General features: G+C 43.7%; 1 protein-coding gene across 3 annotated transcripts; it reads right to left on the bottom strand.

Moving 5' to 3' along the window:
* Positions 1-79: 79 nt before the first annotated feature.
* sugt1 (SGT1 homolog, MIS12 kinetochore complex assembly cochaperone) lies at positions 80-23,432 on the bottom strand. 3 transcript variants are annotated; one of them, XM_084182640.1, is made up of 13 exons: positions 23,274-23,432; positions 23,136-23,184; positions 22,428-22,518; positions 22,079-22,148; positions 18,439-18,509; positions 14,130-14,183; positions 12,170-12,198; positions 9,813-9,835; positions 9,530-9,626; positions 7,254-7,361; positions 1,369-1,459; positions 973-1,145; positions 80-885 (listed from the first exon to the last, which is right to left on the bottom strand). In XM_084182640.1, the coding sequence occupies exons 1-13, from the start codon at positions 23,285-23,287 to the stop codon at positions 784-786; spliced, it is 972 nt and encodes a 323-aa protein (XP_084038766.1). In that variant the 5' UTR covers positions 23,288-23,432; the 3' UTR covers positions 80-783. The 3 variants fall into 3 exon arrangements, with proteins under 3 accessions (XP_084038766.1, XP_084038767.1, XP_084038768.1); XM_084182641.1 differs by having other exon boundaries at positions 9,813-9,832; XM_084182642.1 differs by having other exon boundaries at positions 23,136-23,181; positions 23,274-23,381.
* Between the last annotated feature and the right edge of the window lie 346 nt (positions 23,433-23,778).

Below are 23,778 nucleotides of genomic sequence, written 5' to 3'. Positions count from 1 at the left end.
AGCGTGTTGGGGATTGGAGATGCTAGCTTTCTTCAGGTCTCTTTACACTAAAAACACAGTAAAACCCAAAAAATGGTGATCCAGAAAATAAATCATTTATTTACATTGAAGTTTGAATCACATTGAGGAAAACGAAATTAAGATTCCAGACTTCCATTTCATGACTGTATTGCTGCTGATGTGGAAAATGATTTTTTTCTAATACCAGTGTACAGGAAAAAAATAGTTTAGAATTTTTCATAAAAGGGAGGTCCCATAAAAGACAGGCTTTGAAAACAAGAACCGGCCATTACTGACACAGGAAGAGGTGGAAAGGGTTTCTCGACCCCTTCAGTCCAGGGATCTGTTTCAACCCATCACTCCCTTTAACCAGGTTAACCATCAAATAGACAGAAACTGACCATTCAGATGATTCCTACTGTTTCTATGATATCTAGGAAAGACAGATACATATCTATGACACTGTTCATAGAGTGTGAGAATGGTTTAATGAGAGATGGTAAATAGTGGTTCCTGGACTGCTGCTGAGAATCACCAAAGCTCTAAAAAACGATATTGACAGACGGACTGGAAGGGGGAGGCGTTGGAGGAGGAAGAGGTTGGTTTTGGCTAATAGGTTGGACATGTCCATCGGAGGCAAAGAGAACGAGAGACTTGGCCGGGAGAAAGCAAAATATTGACAGGAGGGGAAGTTGGAGGAGAGGAGATATGGGGCGGTCCAATTGAGGCAGAGAGGGGGAGTGTAGGACAGTGTAGTACAGAGAGAGACACCCCTCTGGTTCTTCAGTATTTCTTAAACTCCACGTCGTCTGGGGGGCTCATCTCCACCGTTCTCTTCCCCACGTCCGTCCAGTTGGTGCTCAGGACTGTACCACCTGACTCCATCTACAGGGGGAGGAGAGTAAGTCAGTGATACTGGCAAAAAAACAATGTTTTCTCAGTTTCTCTCTGTGTGTGAATATATACACTCACAAAGGACTTGTTCATGGCCCGTTTGACCTCGTCGGTGCCGTCACAGTAGATCTGTTGGAAGAGGTTGTTGAGCGCTGCGTCTCCCTCCAGCTTCTCCTTCTTCTCCTCCTCACTAATGTCGCCCACCACCTTGTCCCAGTTACGGCTGGAGTGGGACGATGATGGGTACTGGTCTGAACAGGAACACACGTTTAGAGGGAGAGAGGGTTACCATGGGTACTGGTCAACACAGGAGAGAGGGCTTTCAGTAGTAAAAACCAATGCTGTAAAAAATATTGTTAAATGTATTTAGTGGTATGAAATGTATCAGTACTGACTGGTATATGTGTAAAGGAGAGAGAGCAGAGGAAACTGTGTGTGTGTGTGTGTGTGTGTGAGAGATAGAGAAGTACTCACTGGGGGTGAAGTGTTTGACGTTGGGCTCCTGACCTTCACCCTCCAGTTTCTCCCACCTGATCCCCTCAGTCTTCTTCATTTTGATCTCCACCTGAGAAAAAGAGGGGGAACAGAGCGAGGAGAGAGAAAGAGAGGGGGATGAGGAAGTGTGGTTGAGAAAGAGAGAAAGAGGGGGGAAGAGAGAGAGGGGGGAGAGAGTGAGGAAGAGCGAGAGAGAGGAGGAAGAGAGGGCGTGGAGAGCAAGGAGAGAGAGAGCGAAGCCAATATGTCTTTAGTTATCGTTACTTCTATATAGGGCTCAACACATAAGATCAGAAGACGGTAGCTCAGAACTCTCTTTTAGTGGTGTGATCAGCTCACAGCAGAGAGAGACAGTGATATGCGGGGGCACAGCTCACTCCCACATCTTCCTGACAGACAGAGTGCTAACGAGACATCTGTCAGCTTGAGGGGCCGGATAGTGTGTGATCAGATCAGCGTACGCGTGTATGTGTGGGTGAGAGCTGTCTGTCTGTCGACCAGTGGCAGGAACACACATTTCTGGACAGATCATTACATCGGAGGAGAGGAGACGAGCAGAGCGAAGACAGCCGCCACCACACGCACGTGAGCTGCAGTGACAGGCCCCATACCAGTGGGACACGCAAGCTGCCCAGTGCTCCAGTACCCCCGTCATCTTGGGTGTGTGTGTGTAAGTTTGTATGTATTTAAGTGTGTGAGTGCGCATGTGAGCAGAGAGTGTATGTCTTTTTTATTTTATTTAACTAGGCAAGTCAGTTAAGAACAAATTCTTATGTACAATGACGGCCTTACCGGCCAAACCCGGACGACGCTGGGCCAATTGCGCGCCGCCCTATGGGACTCCCAATCACGGCCGGTTGTGATACAGCCTGGAATCAAACCAGGGGGTCTGTAGTGATGCCTCAAGCACTGAGATGCAGTGCCTTAGACCACTGCACCACTCGGGAGCCCACGTATGTGTTTAGAGACAAAGTTTGATAGAGTTATAGCGTGGGGGATGCGCAGGCATGTCGACGCAATTAAAGAAAAATTCTGCTCCGCTGAGCGAAGGAATGTTTCATTCATGAAGGTGTCAGGAGCAGACGCCAGAGCATCAAGAGACGCTTGCACACACTCACACACAAGCACAGATTACAGGGGCTAATAGATGAGCTCTAAACTAACCCAAGACTAAACAGCTCAAATCTTAGGACTGAATGCTCAACCATGGGCCCCTGCTCAACTGATGTTCACATGGAACCCCTCTTCACATTGACCTTCAATATTCTTCATTGTATATTTACAACCATCACCAACATCTGTCTGCAGACACCGACCTAGTCAACCTTAGAGTACAGTGTAGGGGAATGGGCTGGGTGAAAAGGCAGAGACACAGACCCCTTGCAGTGGCGGGGAGGGTTTTAAGCTCTTATGTGCACTGTGAGTGTGTGTGTGGTGATAACTGGTGCAGTCTGTGCCCATGCAGTGTGTGCGCTGGGGGGGCTATACAACATTAATCTGCTGCCACATCTGTGTCTCTGCGTGTTAAAGGGATGTGGCAGGCGAGGTGCTGAGTCTTAAAGGGATGTGACAGCACAGTCACATACAGGACCACCACCCACAGCTCCCAGGGGCCATACTGAGCAACACACACACGCCTGTCAGTCTCTCAAGAGGGGGAGTTGAGTCCCATGTCACCAGTCCCACGTGCTCTTACCCCTACCGAAGTCCCCCCTGCCCTACACACACCCGTCCCGGTCTTACACAAGTACACGTACGCACACACACACACACACACACACACACACACACACACACACACAAATCCACATACAAAGAGTCTCCCATCTCAGCCCTTCACAAAATAGCCCCTACTTTAGATTACAGCGGAGAAGATTTTAAAAAGCAACTTAACAGACAAATAAATAAATAAAAATAGGAACAGTCTGGCGAGGGAGGCTGACAGGCATGGAAATTACAGAGGGCGGCTGTATGTTATCTATTCACAGAGACGAGATGAGTTTGGAGCTGAGCATGTGCATGTGTACGTGTGTTTACCCTTCCGTTCTGATCAAACACTCTGGTGTGTAATTGGCTCCCTGTTGTCATGACGACCCCACGGGTTAGAATCTCTCATAGCCGACGACGGGAGGTGGTCAGCGAGGGTTGCACTGATGAGTGTGTGTGCGCGACACACATACACACACTAATAACCCGTACACTTATAATGCACACATATACAGGACCAAGCTTTACCAAGATGATGTGAAGACAGCAACTGTGCATAGTGTAGCCTAGTATCCCTTCCTAAGCCTCCTCTAAAGAAAGCAGTGAAAGTAAACCATTGGGAAAGGAAAAACACAGTGAGTACTGCAGTTGGTGTCATTAATTTGACTACAGCAAAGCCCTTGGACTCACACAGAGAGCACTTAGTTAGGGACAGGTTTACGCTGGGTCTCTTCTGTGTACACACACAGACACAGTTCACCTGTTCAGAGATCAGCCAAAGTTTCTCAGTGTGCCTAGCAGAAAGGAATGCAACCATCGCATGTTGTGTTTGCGCGCGAATGCATTTGTCCTTTCTTATACTGTGTATAAGAAACAGTGTATATACAGTACCAGTCAAAAGTTTGGACACCTACTCATTCAAGGGTTTTTCTTTATATTTACTATTTTCTACATTGTAGAATAATAGTGAAGACATCAAAACTATGAAATAACACATATGGAATCATGTAGTAACCAAAAAAAAAAAAGTGTTAAACAAATCAAAATATTATATATTTGAGATTGTTCAAATAGCCACCCTTTGCCTTGATGACAGCTTTGCACACTCTTGGCATTCTCTCAACCAGCTTCATGAGGTAGTGACCTGGATTGCATTTCAATTAAACAGGTGTGCCTTGTTAAAAGTTAATTTGTGGAATTAACTTTTAGGGGGGATATACAGAAGATAGCCCTATTTGGTAAAATACCAAGTCCATATTATGGCAAGAACAGCTAAAAAACATAAAAATAAATAATGACCAGCTCAAATAAGCAAAGAGAAATGACAGTCCATCATTACTTTAAGAAATGAAGGTCAGTCAATCCGGAAAGTTTCTTCAAGTGCAGTCACAAAAACCATCAAGCGCTATGATGGAACTGGCTCTCATGAGGACCGCGACAGGAATAAAGACAGTTACCTCTGCTGCAGAGGATAAGTTCATTAGAGTTATCAGCCTCAGAAATTGCAGCCCAAATAAATGCTTCAGAGTTCAAGTAGTGAACACATCAACAGTTCAGAGGGGACTGTGTAAATCAGGCCTTCACGGACAAATTGTTGCAAAGCAACCACTACTAAAGGACACCAATAAGAAGAGACGTGCTTGGGCCAAGAAACACGAGCAATGGACATGAGACCGGTGGAAATTTGGAGTCCAAATTGGAGATTTTTGGTTCCAACCGCTGTGTCTTTGTGAGACGCGGTGTGGGTGAATGGATTAACTCTGCATGTGTATTTCACGCCGTAAAGCATGGAGGAGGTGGAGTTATGGTGCTTTGCTGGTGACACGGTCTGTGATTTATTTAGAATTCAAGGTACACTTAACCAGCATGGCTACCTCAGCATTCTACAGCGATACGCCATCCCATCTGGTTTGGGCTTAATGGGACTATCATTTGTTTTTCAACAGGACAATGACCCAACACACCTCCAGGCTGTGTAAGGGCTATTTGACCAAGAAGGAGAGTGATGGAATGCTGCATCAGATGACCTGGCCTCCACAATCCCCCGACCACAACCCAATTGAGATGGTTTGGGATGAGTCGGACGGCAGAGTGAAGGAAAAGCAGCCAACAAGTGCTCAGCATATGTGGGAACTCCTTCAAGACTGTTGGAAAATCATTCCAGGTGAAGCTGGTTGAGAGAATGCCAAGAGTGTGCAAAGCTGTCATCAAGGCAAAGGGTGGCTATTTGAATAATCTCAAATATAACATTGATTTGTTTAACACGTTTTCATATGTGTTATTTCATAGTTTTGATGTCTTCACTATTATTCTACAATGTAGAAAACTGTAAAAATAAATAAAAACCCTTGAATGAGTAGGTGTCCAAACTTTTGACTGGTACTGTACATATACAGTAAGTGACAGTGTGTTTTACATGTGTTCGTTTCCCACGGGGGGCCAGTATGAAAATGTATGCACTCACTAACTGTAAGTCGCTCTGGATAAGAGCGTCTGCTAAATGACTAAAATGTAAATGTAAATTCCCCATCTTTGTGAGTTGGTTTGTGTTTTGTATGTATGTGTGTGTAGGGCCATGAGAGCCTTTGGAGCCCTGTGGACCAGGGAACAAACAGGGCTTTGTGTGAGTGGAGGGGGCCTAAACTCTCCTCTCTCCATCCCCCTCTTAACCCCCTCCTCTCTCACCCCCCCCCCCCCCCTTTCTCTTCCTTTAAGACTGACTCCTTGTGTGAGTGTGTGGATTATGCTACATTACGTTTGTGTGCATGTACGCAGTGCGTATGACAAACTTTTGAAAAGACAAGTAGTTGAATATTGGAATGTATTTGCAAAGAATTTTAAAATGCTCAAATACACTCCCATGCATATAACCCAGGCATTTGAAAAAAGTATTTGAAAATACTTTCAAACAGTAGGCTATGTATAGGAAATTATTTTAAAATACTTCCAATAGAAGTAGTTGAGTCGGGCCACATTATCTGAATATACTCAAATACACAAGTATTTAAATAACAAATAAACATGTATTTGAACCCAGGTCTGATGACAACATGTGTGTGCGTGTGTGTATCCAAGACAGTAATCTCCCCCTCTTTGCCCCTCCTCTTCCTATTCTAAGACTGGGTCCTTGTTTGAGCTTCAACACACGTACACCTCTGGTATGCAGTGCCTGATGTTGCCATGGGGAACTGTGAGTGAGAGTGTATGCGAGTATGGAGAGGGGCTACGTTCTCCCTCTAGGGTGGAAACTTGTTTTGGCATTGGCTGGCAGGAACTCTCCGGAATAAGCTCTCTTCTCAACCTTACTTTCTATATTATATCCCTCTTCTCCCTCTCGGTGTCCCTCCATCTCTTTTCCTCTCTGCTACCAAATCATTCCCTCTTCACTCGGTCTCTGTCAACCTCCCCCTGTTGTGCCGTGAGTGTGGCGTGTCCCGCTGTCTCGTTAGACTGAGCACCATCTAATGCCCTAAACAAGCCCCATCAGCCTGCACCCATCCCCAGATTCCCCACACACACTAGACGGATTAGCGGAGCTTGGTGCCTCTCTCACATGTACACGCACAGGATGAGTCTCACACACACACACACACACACACACACACACACACTATTCATTTCAAGCTTGTCATTTGTCATCAATAAACTAACTATATTCCATTTTCACATTCAGAAGGATTGACCACAGGCTTCTCTGTCAGTTCCAACATTATAAAGTGGAAGTGAGTAAGAATGCGCATGGAAATGCCTACACACCAATTACTATACACTACATACTCACTAACTTGTGAACAATAAGAAGTGCCCTTCCCACTCATTATCAGCCATAATTACTTACAACTCCAGAGCTTGTTAATTCTCACAGGGCAGAGCTCTATTGTGTGTGTTGACCCAGTCAGCTCTGAATTAAAGAGGATTCTCCTCCTCCCAGTCTTTCTGCTCCACTAATGGTTAATTATCACATTCCAGTCTGGTCATTCTCTGGTTAACCTGCTGTGTTTAATCACGTTTCTAAGGGTTCCTGGGCCCAGGCTGCATAATACCTTGAGGACTGTGGTTTTATACACGTTTCACCTGTGGGAACATTTTCTCAGTTCTTGAGGCAAATGATATGAGAGTTCTGATAGGCTGAGGAGTATGGAGTGTGTGTGTGTCACCTTGGTGGAGAGGACCTTGAAGGTGCTGTGTTGGGGGACAATGGGATGCAGCAGGTTCATGTTCAGGCTGAAGTCCTCCCCCGATGGAAATTTCAGCACCGCCGACATCTACAGATAGAACACACATTATACACACACACACCCTCCACTGCAGACCATCTCATAGAGCGGTGGGGAGAGGGGGCTGTTTCTACAAATTCACGCTGAGGGGTTTAGTGCTGGTCTTAGATCAGTTGGGCTTTCTTCGATTGGGGATTTAGACTTGGGGAGGGTAAACTGTTCCTAGATCTGAGCTTACAGGCACCCCTGGGGGCATAGCTGTGCCCAAAGGGAGTGTGTGTGTGTGTGAGAGAGAGATACCCCTGACAGCATCCCTGCCATAGCTCCTCTGGAGGAAAAGCCCCCTAGCTATCTCATTACCCCTAATAACACCCTTACTATTCTCAGAACAACAGAAAGAGTGGGCGAGGGCAGAGGAAGGGAACGAGATGTGGAATTGGAATCAGGCATCTCTCTGTGTGTATCAGAGAGAGCTGCTTTACTGTAGGGGGGCCTCAGCGAAGAGAACAACTAAGCCACAGGATGGTTTTTCAATACCGTCAAAACTATTTATTATGTTTCTCAATACATTTTCATATTTGGAGCTACTTTTTAAGTTAATACCTGCAGTCAACTTGTGCAATACGTTAGGAGATAAAGCAGATTGCGTTCATTTCACCGGTCACATTATGGAGCTTAACGTATTTCCCCAGAACAGTTGAACCAGTCACGTGTTTGTTTGTAAATAGCATAACGGGAGAAAGCGTCCATAGCGTTCTATATCTATCATCAAGTCTCTGTTGTGCATTGCACATGAGGTGATGTAGTTACACTTGTATTTAATTCACTACTAAAATGTTTGCCATCATATCTTATAAATGGCTTTCTGCCAGAAGTCAACGAGCTCTGGACGAGATATCTGTACAGTTGCAATTTTTTCCCTGTGCTTCCTACTAGCGTTTTTTCCCCCTCCTCCATTCTTCTCCGTGTACACATGCTGCACTTCCTTCAGAAAAGCACGCATCACAACTTCGTTCATTTGCACAATTTCTCTCGATCACTTTCGCTTGTAAATGTCCACTCATCGAAAATGACATTCACTAGCTTCGCTTGTATAACTTATGAGCTGATTTGCCTGTCTTTGCAATTAGTTTACGTTAGTTTTCGCTTGTTAGCATTTAGCGTCTACGTGATTTCGCTTTTAGTTTGTGCTAATATTGTTAGCATTCTGGTAATATAGGGTTTTCTTGCGTTTTTAGCGTGTACGCTGTCGTACACGTCAAACCAGAGCATCCAAAACATGCCCAATGGGAGACATGCCTGGTGAGTGTGCAGGCCATGGAACTGGGACATTAAGCTTTCAGGAATTGGGTACAGTTCCGTGCGACATGGGGCTGCGCATTATCGCTGCTGAAACATGAGGTGATGGCAGCGGCTGAATGGCATGACAATGGGCCTCAGGATCTCATCACGGTATCTCTGTGCATTCAAATTGCCATCGATAAAATGTAATTGTGTTTGTTGTCCGTAGCTTATGCCTGCCCATACATAACCCCACCGCCACCATGGGGCACTCTGTTCACCCACACGACGCCATATACGTGGTCTGCGGTTGTGAGTCCGGCTGGACGTACTGCCAAATTCTCTAAAACGACGTTGGAGGCGGTTTAGGGTAGAGATATTAACATAAAATTATCTGGCAACAGCTCTGGTGGACAAAACTTGAGACATCTGTAGCATTGTGTTGTGACAAAACTGCACATTTTAGAGTGGCCTTTTATTGTCGCCAGCACAAGGTGCACCTGTGTGTAATGATCATGCTGTTTAATCAGCTTCTTGATATGCCACACCTGTCAGTCAGATGGATTATCTTGGCAAAGGAGAAATGCTCACTAACAGGGATGTAAACTCATTTTTGCACACAAAATGAGCGAAATAAGCTTTTTGTGCGTATGAAAAATTTCTGGGACCTTTTAATTCAGCTCATGAAACATGGGACCAACACTTTACATGTTGCGTTTATATTTTTGTTCAGTGTAAATAAGATGAGAAATACAGACATGTCTAGAGATAGCTTCCTCAGTGACCACAGTACTGGGCAGCTGATGATACTCTGGCAGCACTTCTGACAGTTTAGAGAGAACTGTAATTCTCTCTCCTCAAGAGCTTCTTACACTGACCTGTGTGTGTGTGTGTGTGTGAGAGAGAGAGAAAGAGAGAGGTGTGCGTGCGTGTACCTGTCTCTCGTCGAAGTTGATGTTGACCCCATCCTTAGGCGCATTTTTCACCATGATGGTAACGATGACCTGAGACTCTGTCTGGTACCAGTCATGCCTGAGGACATACACAATTAGTACAGGTTGCCCCTGAAGTGTAGGAACAAGTTATCCACCTTCCTGCATACATAGTATGCATCCCAAATGACCCCCTATCCCCAATATAGTACACTACTTTTGACCAGGGCCATAGGTATTCCAAAAGTAGTGCACTATGTAGGGCCACAGCATGAACTGTACTTACTTAATGCGTGGCGTTGGTTTCTGCTGGGGCATCCAGTCATCCCAGGAAGAGAGAGAAAGTTTAAAAACAAAACAAGATAAAAAAAAGAGAGGGTTTATGATTAGCTCTAGCCTTTAGACCAGACATAATAAATAAGGTCTGAAATACTGAGAGCAACACTGCCCCCATGAGGCAGAGGGTGGAACTGAAAGCCAGAAAAACCTGTATACAGTCTAAGGCAGGAGTGTCAAACTCTTTCCATGGAGGGCCTAGTGTCTGCGGGTCTTTCCTTTCAATTAAGACAGACAACCAGGTAAGGAGTTCCTTACTAATTAGTTACCATATTTCAATCAATCAAGTACAAGGGAGGAGCAAAAACCCGCAGATGCTCAGCCCCCAATGGAATTAGTTTGGCACATGTGGTCTAAGGTATGTGGACATCAGAGAATGATAGAGGCCTCTAGTGACCAAACGGCTGTTTTGGCATTGGGCAGCGCCTTTGAGGGCTTCCACCATTTTAATGTAGTGAATTGGGTGGGACTTCAACTTAATTGGCCGATCCCTCCTGGTGACCCTGTTGGAGTCATGAGCAACGGGTCATCAGGAGGGATCAGCCAATCGTGAAGAAAATGTACTACCTCAAAATGGGGATAGCTTGGGCAGCGCCATCGAGGCTGTCACAGATGCCATAATGGCCCGGATATAAAGATGAGGCCTCTTTCCATCTTCTCTACGGTGGACATACAGTGGGGAGAACAAGTATTTGATACACTGCCGATTTTGCAGGTTTTCCTACTTACAGAGCATGTAGAGGTCTGTAATTTTTATCATAGGTACACTTCAACTGTGAGAGACGGAATCTAAAACAAAAATCCAGAAAATTTCATTGTATGATTTTTAAGTAATTAATTTGTATTTTATTGCATGACATAAGTATTTGATCACCTACCAACCAGTAAGAATTCCAGCTCTCACAGACCTGTTAGTTTTTCTTTAAGAAGCCCTCCTGTTCTCCACTCATTACCTGTATTAACTGCACCTGTTTGAACTCGTTACCTGTATAAAAGACACCTGTCCACACACTCAATCAAACAGACTCCAACCTCTCCACAATGGCCAAGACCAGAGAGCTGTGTAAGGACATCAGGGATAAAATTGTAGACCTGCCCAAGGCTGGGATGGGCAACAGGACAATAGGCAAGTAGCTTGGTGAGAAGGCAACAACTGTTGGTGCAATTATTAGAAAGTTCAAGATGACGGTCAATCACCCTTGGTCTGGGGCTCCATGCAAGATCTCACCTCGTGGGGCATCAATGATCATGAGGAAGGTGAGGGATCAGCCCAGAACTACACGGCAGGACGTGGTCAATGACCTGAAGAGAGCTGGGACCACAGTCTAAAAGAAAACCATTAGTAACACACTACGCCGTCATGGATTAAAATCCTGCAGCTCACGCAAGGTCCCCCTGCTCAAGCCAGCGCATGTCCAGGCCCGTCTGAAGTTTGCCAATGACCATCTGGATGATCCAGAGGAGGAATGGGAGAAGGTCATGTGGTCTGATGAGACAAAAATATAGCTTTTTGGTCTAAACTCCACTCGCCGTGTTTGGAGGAAGAAGAAGGATGAGTACAACCCCAAGAACACCATCCCAACCGTGAAGCATGGAGATGGAAACATTCTTTGGGGATGCTTTTCTGCAAAGGGGACAGGACGACTGCACCGTATTGAGGGGAGGATGGATGGGGCCATGTATCGCGAGATCTTGGCCAACAACCTCCTTCCCTCAGTAAGAGCATTGAAGATGGGTCGTGGCTGGGCCTTCCAGCATGACAACGACCCGAAACACACAGCCAGGGCAACTAAGGAGTGGCTCCGTAAGAAGCATCTAAAAGGTCCTGGAGTGGCCTAGCCAGTCTCCAGACCTGAACCCAATAGAAAGAGAGCTGAAAGTCCGTATTGCCCAGCGACAGCCCCAAAACCTGAAGGATCTGGAGAAAGTCTGTATGGAGGAGTGGGCCAAAATCCCTGCTGCAGTGTTTGCAAACCTGGTCAAGACCTACAGGAAACGTATGATCTCTGTAATTGCAAACAAAGGTTTCTGTAACAAATATTAAGTTCTGCTTTTCTGATGTATCAAATACTTATGTCATGCAATAAAATGCAAATTAATTACTTAAAAATCATACAATGCGATTTTTTGGATTTTTGTTTTAGATTCCGTCTCTCACAGTTGAAGTGTACCTATGATAAAAATTACAGAACTCTACATGCTTTGTAAGTAGGAAAACCTGCAAAATCAGCAGTGTATCAAATAATTGTTCTCCCCACTGTAGATAGAATAACGGTAGGAACATCCAAAGTGGTCATCAGCACTCACCTTGTTCTCCTTTCCATTCTGATTGGCCACTGCAAGGGAGAGGAAACGGTATACTACAGTCAGCCAGTTTCCACTTACTCATACATTAACAGGCCAGAAAAACACAAAAATACACCTCCCTGTGAGATCTCAGAGGCAGTTTGTTTACCCACTGAGGCTAAACAGGCCTGATCTGTATTTACCAGTTCTGTCTGTTACATTATTCACTGCTTTCATTAGAGGGAGGTGGCGGCAGAGGGAGGGCAGGAGAGGGAGAAAATAAATAGCGAGAGAGAGGGAGAAGGAGGGAAAAGGAGAGAGGAGATAAAAGGGGAAGAGGCCAGGGATGAGACGGAAGATTAACGTTGTCTAAATGAGGTCGCGTTTGAAAAGGGAAACGGGGGGGCTGGCGTGAAGAGAAGGGTGTGTGAGATATCACCATATGCACACCCTGTTTTGATGTGTGGGGGCGTCAGGCAGAAGCGCCTAGCGGTAAACACTGTCACTTCACACATGAAAGAGACGGGAGGGAACTCACAGGGTAAGGCCAGGGCATGGCAAAGGACGACTGAGGTGTGTGTTGGTGTGCTTGTGCAACAGTGTGTGTGCATTTAATGTGGTTTTGAAGCTGTTTGAAGATGTACTATACATCTGTGTGTGTCTGTATTTTGGTATGCATGAGAGGGGTGTCACATGGGCTGTTTAGAATGCGAGCCCAACACGCAATGGATGTGTATCTGTGTGGATGTTTACTGGGGTTGATCCGAGGCCTACCCCCCACCCCAGAGAGACATACATTATTAATGTGATCAATTTAAACCCCTCAGACGATGACAACCACACACACAAACATATTCTCTAATTAAGAATTTAGCTAGTATAGGGTTAGAGTTTAGATCGAGGTTGGAGATGCACTCCACTCCGTATTTATTTGGACAATAACAGGGGAGGTTAGCATTTTTGGAGGGGTATGATCTCTAACTTTCTCACTCATCATTATTCACAATTAATTCATGATTATCCATAATCATGGTAGCATCCACATGAATGAAGAAGTGTTCAGAAACTTCTATTCTTATTTACAATAAAAGTGACTCCAAAATGACAATACATTATTCAGTTCCAATTGGGCAAAACATAATCTAAAACACAACAAAAACAACCTGCAAATGCATCCAACAAGTTTAGAGTCACAAGCTTGATGTAGACATTGCGTGCTACGAATATGGGCCCAAATACTAAACTTTTGACTACTTTAAAGCTGCAATATGTAACTTTTTGGGCGACCAGACCAAATTCATATAGAAATGTGAGTTATAGATTGTCATTCTCATTGAAAGCACGTCTAAGAGGCAGTAGATCTGTTCTATGTGCACTATTTCTATACATCACGTCCTTAAGTTTCGTTTTTGATTTGTACTTTTGGTATACTAACTTCAAACAGCTGAAAACAATATTTTTGGTTATGGAAAATATATTTCACAGCGGTTTAGATGGTACAATGATTCTCTACACTATACTTGTTTGTTTTGTCAAACTGAAATCAGGCATACTATTAGAATTTTACCAACTGGGAAATGGCTGAGCAATTTCTGCATAGTGCACCTTTACGACACTAAGTGAATTTGTCAAAATGTAATAAAAAAGACAGTATTCAAAACAGGGGGGACTAGATACATAAAGTCCTTTCATTTCTAAACGCTATAACATACGTTTGACAATACCCTCAAATAAAAGGTGACATTCTGTACTGTCGCCTCATGAAACATCTGATCTCAAATCCAAAATGCTGGAGTATAGAGCCAAATTCACAAAATGTTTGCTTCACTGTCCGATTAATTGATTGACTATATCTGTCAGTTCAGAAAAAACACATATCTACACAGTACATAGACTTTTTTTAAAACGTGACCGGGATTGCACAAAGTCAGGGACTTATTTTCATTATGGCGATTGAGGTACGAAAACAGCTCCTACTTACTCCCCATCATCTCCTCACAACGTTTGATCCATGTTTGGAAAGTGTTATCTGAGCCTGTGGAGCACGGGGAGAACACACTGTTAGCGTTCAGACAGAATCTCAACCAGTTTCAACACAACTCTACTGAGGAATTACAAACATACCCGTAGCCACAGACTTCAGTAGATTTCAGACAGGAAAGTATAAACAATATGGCTAATATTCCACCTAACCCAGTGGTATTAAAAGTCGGGGTCAATCTAATAAATATTTAAAGAGTACAAATTAAAAGTACAGATTATTGTATGGGACAAGATATGTTTGAGAAAGATCATTTGAAAAAATATATATAATTGAGTACCGCCTCGATCACCCCGACAGCGTCATTGCGTTTTGGTACACCAGAAGTACATACATTTCCAATGGAACGCTGCGTTTGCCTTGCAGCATTGCGTTGCAGTACGTTCTGTGTGGTGCATACATTGGATAAATCGAACTTATGCATCAAATTGTATGCATACAGTGAGGGAAAAAAGTATTTGATCCCCTGCTGATTTTGTACGTTTGCCCACTGACAAAGAAATGATCAGTCTATAACTTTAATGGTAGGTTTATTTGAACAGTGAGAGACAGAATAACAAAGAAATCCAGAAAAACGCATGTCAAAAATGTTATAAATTGATTTGCATCTTAATGAGGGAAATAAGTATTTGACCCCCTCTCAATCAAAAAGATTTCTGGCTCCCAGGTGTCTTTTATACAGGTAACGAGCTGAGAGGAGTACTCCTAATCTCAGTTTGTTACCTGTATAAAAGTCACCTGTCCACAGAAGCAATCAATCAGATTCCAAACTCTCCACCATGGCCAAGACCAAAGAGCTCTCCAAGGATGTCAGGGACATGATTGTAGACCTACACAAGGCTGGAATGGGCTACAAGACCATCGCCAAGCAGGTTGGTGAGAAGGTGACAACAGTTGGTGCGATTATTCGCAAATGGAAGAAACACAAAAGAACTGTCAATCTCCCTCGGCCTGGGGCTCCATGCAAGATCTCACCTCGTGGAGTTGCAATGATCATGAGTACGGTGAGGAATCAGCCCAGAACTACACGGGAGGATCTTGTCAATGATCTCAAGGCAGCTGGGACCATAGTCACCAAGAAAACAATTGGTAACACACTATGCCGTGAAGGACTGAAATCCTGCAGCGCCCGCAAGGTCCCCCTGCTCAAGAAAGCACATATACATGCATGTCTGAAGTTTGCCAATTAACATCTGAATGATTCAGAGGAGAACTGGGTGAAAGTGTTGTGGTCAGATGAGACCAAAATGGAGCTCTTTGGCATCAACTCAACTCGCCTTGTTTGGAGGAGGAGGAATGCTGCCTATGACCCCAAGAACACCATCCCCACCGTCAAACATGGAGGTGGAAACATTATGCTTTGGGGGTGTTTTTCTGCTAAGGGGACAGGACAACTTCACCGCATCAAAGGGACGATGGACGGGGCCATGTACCGTCAAATCTTGGGTGAGAACCTCCTTCCCTCAGCCAGGGCATTGAAAATGGGTCGTGGATGGGTATTCCAGCATGACAGTGACCCAAAACACACGGCCAAAGCAACAAAGGAGTGGCTCAAGAAGAAGCACATTAAGGTCCTGGAGTGGCCTAGCCAGTATCCAGACCTTAATCCCATAGAAAATCTGTGGACGGACCTGAAGGTTTGAGTTGCCAAACGTCAGCCTCGAAACCTTAATGACTTGGAGAAGATCTGCAAAGAGGAGTGGGACAAAATCCCTCCTGAGATGTGTGCAAACCTGGTGGCCAACTACAAGAAACGTCTGACCTCTGTGATTGCCAACAAGGGTTTTGCCACCAAGTACTAAGTCATGTTTTGCAGAGGGGTCAAATACTTATTTCCCTCATTAAAATGCAAATCAATTTATAACCTTTTTGACGTGTTTTTCTGGATTTGTTTGTTGTTATTCTGTCTCCCACTGTTCAAATAAACCTACCATTACAATTATAGACTGATAATTTCTTTGTCAGTGGGCAAACATACAAAATCAGCAGGGGATCAAATACTTTTTTCCCTCACTGTAAATGGCTTGACAGAAATGGTAGCAGAAGGTGAATGTTGAACTTTTGTTGCACACATTTTTTACATTTACGTCATTTAGCAGACGCTTTTATCCAGAGCGACTTACAAATTGGTGCATTCACCTTATAGCCAGTGGGATAACCACTTTAAAAAAATGTTTGGGGGGGGGTAGAAGGATTACTTATCCTATCCCAGGTGTTCCTTAAAGAGGTGGGGTTTCAAATACATTTACAAAAAACATATCCAAAAAAACCTGTAGGTGTGTTTGAGGCGTAAATGTATGTTCTTCTTCATTTTGATAAGATATGAAATGTAATGAATTTAAGGTTGATAAAAAAACAAATGTATCAATTTTTAAGGTTGTGTAATTAGATTTGGGGTGGGGTCGTGAGAAATTGTTGTCGAAAACAAATAGGGTCCCCAAAAATGTTACTTGAAAAGAAAATTGTGTCCACTCTGAAAAGAAAACCACTGACTTAACTTAGAGGGCAAGAACTGTTACTATATTTATAATACAAATAATACACTGCTCAAAAAAATAAAGGGAACACTTAAACAACACAATGTAACTCCAAGTCAATCACACTTCTGTGAAATCAAACTGTCCACTTAGGAAGCAATACTGATTGACAATAAATTTCACATGTTGTTGTGCAAATGGAATAGACAACAGGTGGAAATTATAGGCATTTAGCAAGACACCCCCAATAAAGGACTGGTTTTGCAGGTGGTGACCACAGACCACTTCTCAGTTCCTATGCTTCCTGGCTGATGTTTTGGTCACTTTTGAATGCTGTCGGTGCTTTCACTCTCGTGGTAGCATGAGACGGAGTCTACAACCCACACAAGTGGCTCAGGTAGTGCAGCTCATCCAGGATGGCACATCAATGCGAGCTGTGGCAAGAAGGTTTGCTGTGTCTGTCAGCGTAGTGTCCAGAGCATGGAGGCGCTACCAGGAGACAGGCCAGTACATCAGGAGACGTGGAGGAGGCTGTAGGAGGGCAACAACCCAGCAGCAGGACCGCTACCTCCTCATTTGTGCAAGGAGGAGCAGGAGGAGCACTGCCAGAGCCCTGCAAAATGACCTCCAGCAGGCCACAAATGTGCATGTGTCTGCTCAAACGGTCAGAAACAGACTCCATGAGGGTGGTATGAGGGCCCGACGTCCACAGGTGGGGGTTGTGCTTACAGCCCAACACCGTGCAGGACGTTTGGCATTTGCCAGAGAACACCAAGATTGGCAAATTCGCCACTGGCGCCCTGTGCTCTTCACAGATGAAAGCAGGTTCACACTGAGCACATGTGACAGACGTGAGAGTCTGGAGACGCCGTGGAGAATGTTCTGCTGCCTGCAACATCCTCCAGCATGACCGGTTTGGCAGTGGGTCAGTCATGGTGTGGGGTGGCATTTCTTTGGGGGGCCGCACAGCCCTCCATTTGCTCGCTAGAGGTAGCCTGACTGCCATTAGGTACCGAGATGAGATCCTCAGACCCCTTGTGAGACCATATGCTGGTGCGGTTGGCCCTGGGTTCCTCCTAATGCAAGACAATGCTAGACCTCATGTGGCTGGAGTGTGTCAGCAGTTCCTTCAAGAGGAAGGCATTGATGCTATGGACTGGCCCGCCCGTTCCCCAGACCTGAATCCAATTGAGCACATCTGGGACATCATGTCTCGCTCCATCCACCAACGCCACGTTGCACCACAGACTGTCCAGGAGTTGGCGGATGCTTTAGTCCAGGTCTGGGAGGAGATCCCTCAGGAGACCATCCGCGACCTCATCAGGAGCATGCCCAGGCGTTGTAGGGAGGTCATACAGGCACGTGGAGGCCACACACACTACTGAGCCTCATTTTGACTTGTTTTAAGGACATTACATCAAAGTTGGATCAGCCTGTAGTGTGGTTTTCCACTTTAATTTTGAGGGTGACTCCAAATCCAGACCTCCATGGGTTGATACATTTGATTTCCATTGATAATTTGTGTGATTTTGTTGTCAGCACATTCAACTATGTAAAGAAAAACATATTTAATAAGATTATTTAATTCATTCAGATCTAGGATGTGTTGTTTAAGTGTTCCCTTTATTTTTTTGAGCAGTGTATATTTTCCTTTTAGATATACATGAAGTGTCTAGGGATATGGGCTAGCAGTCGATTTGGGATTAAGTGGGTAAGGTTAGAGGAGGTGTCGAGGTGGTATGTGCTTCACAGGTCCCCTCAGCAGACCTCACCGTCCAGGCTGTGTCCCTGAGTGAAGGCAGCATGTGCCGACTCGAAGTGGTTCAGGTGGTACTCTGCCATTCTGCAGGGAGGGAGACAGGGGCAGGGATGTTATCAGTAGCAGACAAAAAAATAAAATAAAAATAACTCTGGGGAAACTGACAACCAATTTAGGTTTGACATACAGTACCAGTCAAAAGTTTGGACACATCTACTCATTCAAGGGTTTTTCTGTATTTTTACTATTTTCTACATTGTAGCATAATAGTGAAGACATCAAAACTATGAAATAACACATATGGAATCATGTAGTAACCAAAATAAAAGTGTTAAACAAATCAATATATTTTATATTTGAGATTCTTCAAATAGCCACCCTTCGCCTTTATGACAGCTTTGCACACTATTGGCATTCTCTCAACCAGCTTCATGAGGTAGTCACCTGGAATGCATTTCGATTAACAGGTGTGCCTTGTTAAAATGTTAATTTGTGGAATTTCTTTCCTTCTTAATGCGTTTGAGCTAGTCAGTTGTGTCGTGACAAGGTAGGGTTGGTATACAGAAGATAGTCCTATTTGATAAAATACCAAGTCCATATTATGGCAAGAACAGCTCAAATAAGCAAAGAGAGACACTCCATCATTACTTTAAGACATGAAGGTCAGTAAATCCGGAAAATTTCAAGAACTTTGAAAGTTTCTTCAAATGCAGTCGCAAAAACCATCAAGCGCTATGATGAAACTAGCTGTCATGAGGACCGCCACAGGAAAGGAAGACCCAGAGTTACCTCTGCTGCAGAGGATAAGTTCATTAGAGTTACCAGCCTCAGATTGCAGCCCAAATAAATGCTTCACAGAGTTCAAGTAACAGACACATCTCAACATCAACTGTTCAGAGGAGACTGAGTCAGGCGTTCATGGTGAAATTGCTGCAAAGAAACCACTACTAAAGGACACCAATAAGAAGAGGAGACTTGCTTGGGCCAAGCAACACGAGCAATGGACATTAGACTGGTGGAAATCTGTCCTTTGGTCTGATGAGTGCAACTTTTTGATTTTTGGTTCTTTGTGAGACGCAGAGTAGGTGAACGGATGATCTCTGCATGTGTGGTTACCACCGTGAAGCATGGAGGTGGTGTGACAGTGCTTTGCTGGTGACACTGTCTGTGATTTATTTAGAATTCAAGGCACAGTTAACCAGCATGGCTACCACAGCATTCTGCAGCGATACACCATCCCATCTGGTTTGGGCTTAGTGTTCCTATTGTTTGTTTTTCAACAGGACAATGACCCAAAACACACCTCCAGGCTGTGTAAGGGCTATCTGACCAAGGAGAGTGATGGAGTGCTGCATCAGATGACCTGGCCTCCAAAATCACCCGACCTCAACCCAATTGAGATGGTTTGGGATGTGTTGGGCAGCAGAGTGAAGGAAAAGCAGCCAACAAGTGCTTAGCATATGTGGGAACTCCTTCTAGACTGTTGGAAAAGCATTCCTCATGAAGCTGGTTGAGAGAATGCCAAGAGTGTGCAAAGCTGTCATCAAGGCAAAGGGTGGCTACTTTGAAGAATCTCAAATATATTTTGATTTGTTTAACACTTGTTTAACAACCATGTCTCGGAACTCTACGGACAATTCCTCCGACCTCTGGTTTTTGCTCTGACATCCCCTGTCGACTGTGGGACCTTACATAGACAGATGTGTCCCTTTCCAAATCATGTCCAATCAATTGAAATTACCACAGGTGGACTGGTTGTAGAAACATCAAGGATAATCAATGTTAACAGGATGCACCTGAACTCAATTTCAAGTCTCATAGTAAAGGTTATGAATACTTATGTAAATAAGGTTTAAGTTGTTGTTTTTTTAAAATAAATTTGCAAAAACTTTCTAAAAAACTTTTTTCGCTTTGTCATTATGGGGTATTGTGTGTAGATTGGTGAGGATTAATACATTTTAGAATAAGGCTGTAACGTAACAAAATGTGGAAAGTCAAGGGATCTGAATACTTTCCGAATGCACTGTATAAAGTTACTTTTTTATTTTAATGTTTTTATTAATATCCCTAGCAACAGAAAAAAACATTTGTATAACGTACCTAGAGTAAAAAAGAGAATATCGTTCGAATGGGGTGAAATTCATTTCTCAACTATTAATATTGAGCAAATTACATTCATTGTAGCCAACTACACTCACTGGAGTATCTGAGACTGGCTTTGAAAAAGCACACACGAATAAGCTACCACTGCGGCAAGTGCCGCTGGCTGCTGGTAAGCTTTCTTGACTCTGACACAAATTTTTGCCAACACATGGCTAAACTTTAACAAGGTAAACAGCTGCACTTAGCGAAAATGTGTTTGGAGTTACCTTTCTAGCTAATAGGCTATATTGGGCGGCAGGTAGCTTAGTGGTTAAGAGAGTTGTGCCAGTAACCGAAAGGTCGCTGGTTCTAATCCCCGAGCCGACTAGGTGAAAAATCTGTCGATGTGCCCTTGAGCAAGGCACTTAACCCTACTTGCTCCTGTAAGTCGCTCTGGATAAGAGCGTCTGCTAAATGACAAAAATTTAAATGTAATATATTAGAGTTTACACTTTTTCTTTCAATTATAATGTGGGGATGTCAAAATAACTATCTACCGAATCTATTCATTTTAAAATGTTGATTACTTCTCCTTGTCATTATCATTCATCTGATAAGAAAAGACGTGAAAAAAGGTTTTAATATTTTTTGGTTTCTATGAGCGTTTGTCTTTTTGGTCTCATCTACTTTGCTCCTTCTGTGCTGTGTGCACTGTGCACCTTCCCCCCCCTGCCACTCACAATAATAATGTCTGCTACCAGAAGTAAGTCGTTATTAGTGGATGTGCATTATGCATGGTTCTGGTTAAATTTGTAACCAAAAAGGGCATTTTCATAGACTTGAAAGACAGGTCAGTGATTATTGCAAAAAAGCAGGTTAAACCATTTTGAGATATATACATATATGCTTTATTGTCACATACACTGAATAGGTGCAGCGATTATTATTTTTTACTGGGTCAGCCATAGTAGTACGGCGCCCCTGGAGCAAATGAGGGTTAAATGCCTTGCTCGAGGACACAGATTTTTCACCTTGCCGGCTCGGGTATTCGAACCAGCAACCTTTCGGTTATGGCCCAACACTAACCGTTAGGCTACCTAGCAGCCTGGTAGTGGGTCTTATGGTTAGCCTAGGTATAGTTTTACAAGCCCCGAATTCATTAGATTATTCCTGACTGTTTGAAATGCAGCATATTGACATTTAATTGTGCAACAAGGCTTATTTAGAAAAAAATAACAATTTTGGAAATATATATTGTGAATCGCCCATAAGTTTTAAAAAAAAGTAGACATTTTTAGGCAATATCACCATGTCCTAGGTAGACTCAATCTGTGCACATACCCTGCTCTCATGAAGGCAAGGGGAATGGCTACATGGACAGTGGAGGCTGCTGAGGGGAGGACGGCTCATTATAATGTCTGGAACGGCGCAAATGGAATGCCATCAAATACATAGAAACCATACCACCTATTCCGCTCCAGCCATTACCACGAGCCTGTCCTCCCCAATTAAGGTGCCACCAACCTCCTGTGATGGACACACACACAGAGAGAGAGAGTAGGTGAGTCTACCCTGTTCTCATGAAGGCAAGAGGAAGACTGGGGTTGAGCTGCTGGGCTCTCTTGGCATCATCGACAGCACCTGTAGAGACAGAAACAGACATACTCAGATGAGAAACATAGCTCAAGTTTCTGTAGCAAAGACAAAAAAAAGGGAACTAACATGAGTCACTTCAATTAAAATAATTATACAAATCACCCATTCTGAACATCAGTAAAGCTAGGTAGGAGGTTAGTCAAGGGTTAGAGCTGTAGTTTGTCAATGGAGGATCAAGGTTAGGGTCTGGCTGATAGCAGTTTTTCCAGGTAGAGGGTTAGGATTGTTTGGGTAAGATGTTGGGGGTTAGGATAAGAGACTTACAGCTGTAGTTTTTCAGTTGGAGGTGGGCATAGGCTCGTTGGCAGAACCATTCTGAATTGTCAGAGTTTACTTCCAATGCTTCATTAAGTTCCTGGGGGGAAATGACGGTGACATCAAATGGGCAAACTTGGGGTCAATTGAATTGACAAGACATTGAAAAAATATGTTTATGACCACTAGCTAAGGTTAACTATTGTTTCGATACATTTTCATGTTCCCAACTATTTAACTTGGCTTTCTGCACAAAATCTTATCTTACATTAGTAAGGTGGTTAGTTAGGTATCTACAATCAAGACATGTTTGATGTATGGCAGGTGGTTAGCCAGTTAGCTTAACTAGCTAGCTAGTACAACAACAAGATACAACCAAGAAGCTAACTAATTACTGTGACGGTACACATATAGCTAGCTATCACTACTGCTGGAGTTGAGCAACAACTGAGAGTAAGTCCTTTCAGACCAAAATAGTTCGGTAGTGGTGTGGCTAACTTAACTAGCTATCTCGTTAGGTTAGTTTCTAAAGTTAGCCCAACACTAGCTAGTTAGCCAGCTCCGAAAAGTTTATAGTTAGCTATCTAGCTAGTTAGCGTTATTGAAAACATTTCAACCCCCCTGACAATTTTAGCTAGCGAGAATAATGCAATTGACTTTCAATAAAACGAGTTCATATTTTCTTTCTAATTTGACAGCCAGCTAGCCGTTGTTTACCTCGATAGCTTTCTGTGGGTTCTCGTCTATGAAGCTATCCGGGAAACTGCTAAAACGACAAAAACAAAGCTAACGTTAGCCTCTTGAACAAGGAAATATTTAAGACAAAATACTCGAAAATGTAGTTTATATACTTGCCGTTCGGTTGCCATGGGGCTAGAAGTGTTGTCAGTGAGAGAAAGAGCAGAGGCTAGCTAGCTAGCTGGAAAGTTCTAGATGGGAATCAGAAAACGAAAGTATGCTGGAGAATGGAGCCTAAACTCTTGTGCTATAGTTCAGTCAAAGATGTTTATAAGTAAGCCAAGATAGACCACAGTCCAATTGGAACAAATGAGCCATAGTGGGCAGAACAAGCAAGGAGGTGGGCAGAGCCAAGCACGAGCTAGCGATCCTATTGGCACTTTCTAGCATCATCTGCATATTTCCGTTAGGCAACGCCTACTCTGACGTGCGCAATAACTAAATTCCCCATTGCACGCCTTCTAAACAACGCAATTTTTTAAAACTTTTGTAAAGAGTAAAGTTTGCAAACCTTAGTCCACTCTCTTCATAACATATTCTAGTTTTGGGAACAGATACCTGTATTGAGATCAAATGTTTAATCCATGAGAATATTTGCAGAATATCGGCCAAAATCCATCTC

This window comes from Coregonus lavaretus, assembly GCF_964263955.1.
Source record: "Coregonus lavaretus genome assembly, chromosome: 19".
Taxonomy (NCBI): domain Eukaryota; kingdom Metazoa; phylum Chordata; class Actinopteri; order Salmoniformes; family Salmonidae; genus Coregonus; species Coregonus lavaretus.
Note: the sequence above shows the minus strand (reverse complement) of the source record. Positions and strands in the feature narration are given on the sequence as shown.

Coding starts and splice junctions, on each gene's coding strand:
- sugt1 (XM_084182640.1), bottom strand. Junction 14,184..18,438: donor TCAGGGACACAGCCTGGACG/GTGAGGTCTGCT, acceptor CGTGCTCCACAG/GCTCAGATAACACTTTCCAA. Junction 1,146..1,368: donor CGTCAAACACTTCACCCCCA/GTGAGTACTTCT, acceptor GTTCCTGTTCAG/ACCAGTACCCATCATCGTCC.